The 7,558-nt window shown below is 37.0% G+C and overlaps 1 protein-coding gene across 1 annotated transcript; it reads right to left on the bottom strand.

The window, feature by feature from the left end:
* Positions 1-2,085: 2,085 nt before the first annotated feature.
* Positions 2,086-4,015, bottom strand: LOC145574849 (uncharacterized). Its single transcript, XM_081632707.1, has 2 exons — positions 3,676-4,015; positions 2,086-3,448 (listed from the first exon to the last, which is right to left on the bottom strand). The coding sequence occupies exons 1-2, from the start codon at positions 3,857-3,859 to the stop codon at positions 2,352-2,354; spliced, it is 1,281 nt and encodes a 426-aa protein (XP_081488833.1). The 5' UTR covers positions 3,860-4,015; the 3' UTR covers positions 2,086-2,351.
* Positions 4,016-7,558: the final 3,543 nt, after the last annotated feature.

Here is a 7,558-nt window from a genome sequence, read left to right as displayed (position 1 = left end):
GATTAATAATTAAGAAAAAAAAAAAAATAGACGTGGGGAACTTGTTAATTAAATTTGTTTCAATGTATATATATATATATAATCTTTACTTAATGATAATTTAAGATTTTAATACTTGAAATTTTACATTGGAAAACTTAATAAAAGATTCATGGCAATTGGCAACTAAAAAACTGTGGAGGGAGTATTAAATAATTATAACCTTATATTATGTTTAAATGAACAACAAAATATGATAAAAAAAAGTTAATGTATAAATAAGGTAAAATCAAACTATTGCAAGACTCAAATTAAACCCAATCCAACTCAATGCAACCGATCCTGATACAGTGATTCGAATTGACACTCTAAATTTAATTCAATCTTTCATAACCAGTTAACTTGAATTAGACCACTTTTTGGGATAATTTACCGTATCCCATGAGGCCATGATTAGTTGATAACTAATAGAGTATATAAATCGATCTTGAGCTTCAACTACCAGCTTAACTTTTTGGTTGAGTTAATCCTTTAACATGGTATCAGCGCCAACGTGACATAAAAAGTCACAGGTTCGAATCTCGTATATCCTTCATTTCAAAGTAGAATATGAAGCGTTGAGTATGTTGTGGTGCATGATGCATCTATACTTTAAGCCCAACGCACTCTCATGTAATCATAGTTACCTGGGAAATAAAAGTTTGTTGAATAATTGAGAGTATAAGTTTCCTAAATTAAATTAAAGGATCACAAGAATAAAATTTCGAGGTCATGCGCCTTTCAAAGCTAAAGATCAAATTATTCACATATCATAGAAAATGGCATCTGCTTAAAGGAATACATACTGCGAATATGAAACCATTATACCTTGATTAATGGAGAAGCCTTTGATTTGTAATAAACCATTTGGCAATTGTTCAACACCCCTTTTATTATTTTTGTTCTCTTAAACAGTGTAAAATAGATTGGACAAGAGATATATATTGGTTCATTTATTAGTATCATCCACCCACTTCTGCTAAAAGTGATGAATAGCTATAGCACATACTATAAATTTAATTCATACTTTCATTTATTGTAATTTTGGAGTTATATATGTATATCTATAGTTACGTACAAGATCAGATTAGACAGATTTTAAATAAAACTGAATGTAAATTAGTATGTATAAGGGTCAATTTTCTTCACCAAATCCAAATATCCAATATATACTTATTAGACCTGATTAAATTTTATTAGAACTTAGATGTAACTGCAATAGTGTTAGCTTATTGAACTGTATTTGACCATATATCAGACCTAAAACATAATTTTTTAAAGTGAAGAAAATGCACCCTTAATTATACTTATAGTAACATTTAGGTGCTTGGTTAATAATCACTCAAATCTATACCGTACGTCTATATGTATATTCATTCATTTGTGATGGATTATTTCTAATTACTGATCATGCCATAAACTTCATATAATTAAGCAGGTTGAACATCTGAATTAATTAAAAATATACGAAATGTGGTTGTAATATTTATATTTGCAAAAGTGTTAGATTGTTAGTTCGTTTGAGATTGTGCATTGATGTCTAAAAGATGGTGCAACGACTTGTGAATTGTGAATGTATGATTAAAAATATGCCACCATGATGTACTGATTTTGACGCTCGATTATAAATTTGCAACCATACTGTGCCGATCGATACTGATGCCATCATGATATCCTAGGATTCCGAGTTGTAATTTTAACCATATACAAATTTTGGATTTAGTTTATTTTTTAATTTGATTATATTACTTATATTTTTCCATCTTGTCAATTCTTTTCTTTAAAGATGAAATATAAATCATGTTCTTAAATGGACTAGCACACTTGTCATTAGCTTAGACATGTATTTCCTCTAGAAAGTTCAATAATTAATTACAATATACTAATGTAGATAACATCCTGCTTCACGCTTCGATGAGTTTTACAGGCATTTATATGTAATAACCACGCATGTGTTTAAAAATTCTTCTTATTTAGATGATATGCCTTGACATAATAAACAATATTTAGAGATAAATACTCCGTACTTGATTGAAGACTATAATTACCGAGTAATTTATACAAGGATCGATAAATATACTGAGTAATCAATTATTCAAAGTCTGAAATAATAAATAAATACACAAAAAAATCACTGTCCAAAACCTAAAATCATAAAACACCCCTGAATTAATATAAAAAGGGGACCTCTAAAAAAAAAAAGTAGAGATAAAGATAATCACACACATGTACCACTATGCCTCCACATAAAATCATACCTCAAATAATAAAAATAAAATAAACACTAATAACAATAATAATGGAGAAAATGACCCAAAAGTAATTAATATAACTTAATTAAACCACATAACTAAACCAACTAATACTGAAAAGAAACCCACACTCATTGAAACGCCACCCCTCACGGCAGCGTTTTTCTTTGATTCCGAACTCTCCGATGGCGATGGAGAGTTTAGATCAGAGGCCCCCCCTCCCGCACCCCCTGGTCCAGATGCTGGAGCTGAACCCGGTTTGGACCCTGGTGGTGCCGGTGGCGATGCAACACCGCCTCCCGGAGACATGCCTGGTCCACCAGCAGTCGTCGGAGAAACTGCCGGGCCTGTTGGGGTTCCAGATGATGGTGACATGGCAGGACCTGAGGTGCCAGGTGTACCAGATGATGGTGACATGGCAGGACCTGAAGTGCCAGGTGTTCCAGAGGATGGTGACGTGGCTGGACCTGAAGTGCCAGGAGTGCCGGATGAAGGAGATGTGGCTGGACCAGAAGCGCCAGGTGTGCCAGATGAAGGTGACGTGGCTGGACCAGAAGTGCCAGGTGTACCGGATGGTGGTGACATGGCTGGACCAGAAATGCCAGGTGTACCGGATGAAGGTGACGTGGCTGGGCCAGAAGTGCCAGGTGTACCGGATGGTGGTGACATGGCTGGACCAGATGTGCCAGGTGTACCGGACGGTGGTGACATGGCTGGGCCAGAAGTGCCAGGTGTACCGGATGGTGGTGACATAGCTGGGCCAGATGTGCCAGGTGTACCGGAAGGTGAGCTTGCTGGACCGCCGGCTCCACCGCCACCACCTCCTCCGCCGCCATGGTGGCCGGATCCGGGAGAGGCCGTCGGAGGTTGTCCAGCAGGAGAACCGGGGGAGGCACCAGGAGACGACGGAGGCGGGTGAGGAAGCGCCCCGGGCGACGAAGCTGGGGGCTTGGTAGAAGGTGGTTTAGAAGGATATGATAAGACTTTGACAATTATCTTTTGGCCTTGTTGACAATTAGTTTTGTTACCACTTATGAAGTAAAATGGTCCAGAATGATTCAACTCAAATTCCGACTCGCCATCTTCCTTCTTTTGTATAGGGTGATCAGTGTTACAACTATCATAATCTTCTTTACTCACTTCCAACACTGAATCCGTCGCTTTGTTATACCTAAACACTGCCAATTAATCAACAAACAAGTAACAATTAGCTTAAACACAACTATAGTCCATACGAGTACATACATCATCTAATCAATTAATCAAATCAAACATTTCACGTAGTCACCACAAAATATATATGTACTTTCTTCATATTTTAAGTTAAGGTGTGATGTTATGAATTAAACGCGATCGGACTAATTAAAAAAAAATATATCAAAAAGTCGAGATAGGAAGAACTTACAAACAGTATCATGAACAAGAAACCGATTGGAACCAGCCCACTGATTATAATCCTGAGCAGGGTGAGGAACCCAACCTTGCCTACCATTAACATAATGCCTAATAGGGCGTTGTTTCATAGCATCGGAACAGCCCGAAAAGGCGAAGACGATAAAGAGAACACCCAAGAGCTTTAGAGAAGCCATGGGTGAAGATAGAAGAAAAAAGTTGGAAAATAATGAGTGGAGAAGAAAAATGATACGAAACAGTAAAGCTAATAATGGAGGAAGAAGGACAAAGGTGGAGGTGTTTATATATAGGAGTGGAGAGACTAGAAGGTTCAAAGGGAATTGAAGTATAATAGGGTGTACTATTATGTAGGACACTATGACTTTACTATATGTAAATCAAAATTTTATTATGTAATCAATTTATATAAGGTAGGAATTATTTGGTCAATAAATTATAAAGGTGGAAGAATAAGGTGAATTATGGAAGAAAATAAATGTAAATGAGAGCTTTTTTTTTTTTTAGGAAATGTGAATGAGAGCTTGATTAAGTGAGATTAGTATAAGAAAAATAAGGATTTAGAATAGAGTAATTTAATGAGTTGTCTTTATCATGGTGTAATGGAATTGAGTGATAGACGTGATTAATTTCAAGACTTCTGTGTGGAATTTTTTTTTTTTTTTTAATTTTGTAGTGATATAAAACGTGTAATTTGGTGTACGAAATAGGAGGCAATATTAGTACTTGATTTTTCTTTTTAATCTAAGTACGGAGTTTACACTTCAAGAAATAAATTATATGGATATAAATAAGCATTTTTTTTTTTTTTTTTTTTTTTTTTTTTTTTTTTTTTTTGTGTGTGTGTGTGTGTACTTTTTTCGTTTTTTAGAAGATTATTTTTGTTTTCTGAAGCTTACAATAATTTTTTTGTATAACATATAAGTCTTATATATATTGAAGTAATAACTTTTTAACAACTTTGAAGCAACTTTTAATATGTTTTGATTATCTTTATACATTAGAATATAAAAAGTTTAGAGGTAATTTTTTAAAAGGTTAATATGGTTACTTCTATACATTAGGGGTAAATCATTTGTAAAATAGAGCAACTTTAATAAAAAAAAAGAAGGTGACTTTTATATTGACGAGACTTTCAATTGTTGGTAACTCGTGTACAAAGTATTTTCTTACAATGTTGAGTCTACAACTTTCTTAGGGCCTGTTCACTTCATTTTAATTTCAGTTCAGTTCACTTCAGCTCTAATCAGTTCAGTTCATTTTAGATCTAATCAGTTCAGTTCAGCTCTTAATTTCCTTCTCTCATAAAATATTCATTTCAGTTCAGTTCAGCTCTAATTAATTCAGTTCAGTTCCAATCAGCTCAGTTTAATAAATGTGAACAGACCCTTATTTACAAAGTATTTTCTTATAATATTTAATGTACATATGACTTATTTAAAAGTTTTGTTATTTCGATTTTTAGTTGCAAAATACTATGACAATTGCTAAATTACAATTTTAATTGTTACACCAATTTATTAAAAAGTATAAAAATTGATGTTTGAAGATTGAAGATATATATATTGAGAGACATAAGACTAATCCAACAATGTTGTTTTACTCATAAGAACTAAACTTATATTTGCATTGTGTTGCTTTTTCTTATACCATTTTTGAATTTTTACATTATTTACACAGTCTATCGGAACTATTATTAATTGTTTATACTTGGTGGTAAAATTAATATTCATTTGTAATGTCGTACACTACTCATACATGTGTTTCAATTTTTCAATGTATACTTACATTATATTATCTTTTTATTGCACCAAAAAAAAAAAATTATACGGTGTATTTTCTTTTTTTATGTATCGATGATTAGGGATATTTTTGGTTAAAATTATTCGTTGACTAGTACGAATTGAAAGCACTGCGACTTAAAAAGGGAGTTATTATAAGAAAAGATTAAGGATGCTCAGTGAAGCAAATGTATGAGTTGTCAACTTGTCATTTTCGTTGTGGGAAAGAATCGAGTGTGAGACGTGGCTAATGCTAAGACTTAAGAAAGTTCAAACTTTTTATAGTAGTAGAAAACGTGTACTTTGGTGTACGAGTACAAAAAACTCATCATAAAATACGAAGTAGGAAGTAGTGGTAAATGGATAATTGACTTAGTGACTTGCACTCTTGGGCGGGATTGACTTATAAGAGATGTTAGTTCAGTAGAGCTCTTCTCCTTTATCATTTAAATAAAAAATTTTTTAAAAAAAAAACTTTCATATGTGGTTAGCCACAGTATATTATGTGGCAAACTATCATAGGAGTTACTCGGTTAATACTTAATATTATAGTTGTTAGCAGTAAATATTCTTTTTCCCTCTCTCCTCCAAACTCTTTGTTCTCTCTCCTCCTCCTAGCAAAGCTCCTGCAGGAAACCTAGGGTCTCGTCGGAGTTCCGGCGTCGCGACCAGTTCTTCGGCGAGTACCCTTATTATTTGGGGTATTTTTACCCTTAACACCTAGACCAATGAGGGAGTGCCACGTGTCAAGGGCTGGCAGGTCACCCCAGATCAATCCCCAACTAACACGTGGCAGTCCCAGATGTTCTCTCTGAAAGGCGGCCTTCAATGGCCCAATTCCCCAAAATCCGCATCTTTGCGGTGCAACCCATTTGTCCTAGGTCAGAATGACCTAGGGAGGGGCATATTTCCCAACGATCCTATAAATAGGGAGACATTCCCCCATTTTGGGCACATCTACAATCATTGATTGCACCCTAATTCTCTTACATCAGAAAATACTTGAGCTTGGAATCCAAGCAGATCCCCACCTAAATTTCCGCACTTTTTACTCCTCTTCAAGTTACTAACTTGATCTTCGGAGGCGGAGCTCCACCACCCGGAGTCTCCGTGTTTTTGCAGGTACAAATCGAGCCGGACCAGTCTTTGTGACGTAACTCTCCCGAGGGACAAAAAAACCCAAAACATTTGGCGCCGTCTGTGGGGAGAGTACCTCAAGGATGGTTCAAGAGTCTGTACCACCTCCTGAGCGTCCGGTAGACCAACCGAAAGTCTTTACTGACCAAGAGGACGACGATCCTCAGGTCGAAACTTATATAACCAGTGATGGCTCTCTGATAACCAAGCGCATCCGGCCCAGAGACACTCTAGAGCGGGGTTCCAACCAGGCGGGTACAAACCGACCCCCTGGACAGCCGGAAGGGGAAACCCATACGGCCAGTGGATCTGCTCCCGTCACTCGAGACGAACTCATGAAATTCATGACTAGTTTCAAGGGTGAAATTAAGGATCTGATCGCCAAGAGCCGGGCTGGCCCAAGCAGGGGTCAGTCGGCAAGGAAGACTCCTCTGGAGAAGGGGAAGTCAGTCAAAAATAGGCAGCCAACTCCGCATCCAAAGGAGAAGGCAGTCGGGACCATTGATTGGTCCAAGATTCTTCTGCCTAAGAGGAACACCAACAATACCCGCCGGACTGAACAGCCAGTGGGAAACAAAAAATCACCTCTTGATGCCCGGGAGATCATCTCCCACAGGAGGAATCAACAATTGTCTGAGTCGGCTTCTACATCTAGCTTTCCAGACAGCTTTAAGAATACGTCAGCAGGGAATGTGCAATCCTTGCATGAGACCCATACAGGCGGTAATACCGTCCATTCTGGCTCTCAGATGATTGGGAATGCACCGTATGTGCCACCTATGGTCTACGGTCCGTATTCTCCTCATTACATGCAGCCGGCCCTCTTCGAAGGTCAGGCGACATTCAGTAATGTCCAGCCACTAGACTGGCAGCTTCGTCTGCTCCGCCTGGGTGAACAACCTTCTGCGTTCACCCGGGAAATAACCGAGGCGGCACAGCCGGCCAAGGTTAAAAATGTGT

The sequence above is a fragment of the Chenopodium album genome, chromosome 13 (genome assembly GCF_948465745.1).
Source record: "Chenopodium album chromosome 13, dcCheAlbu1.1, whole genome shotgun sequence".
Classification (NCBI taxonomy): domain Eukaryota; kingdom Viridiplantae; phylum Streptophyta; class Magnoliopsida; order Caryophyllales; family Amaranthaceae; genus Chenopodium; species Chenopodium album.
The sequence above is the reverse complement of the archived record's forward strand: the minus strand, read 5'-3'. Positions and strand labels throughout refer to the sequence as shown.

Excerpts from the sequence above, each read along its gene's own strand:
- LOC145574849 (XM_081632707.1), bottom strand. The coding sequence starts at position 3,859 with ATGGCTTCTCTAAAGCTCTTGGGTGTTCTCTTTATCGTCTTCGCCTTT. Across the intron at positions 3,449-3,675 it reads TCTTGTTCATGATACTGTTT|TGTTTAGGTATAACAAAGCG; the intron begins GTAAGTTCTTCC and ends ATTAATTGGCAG.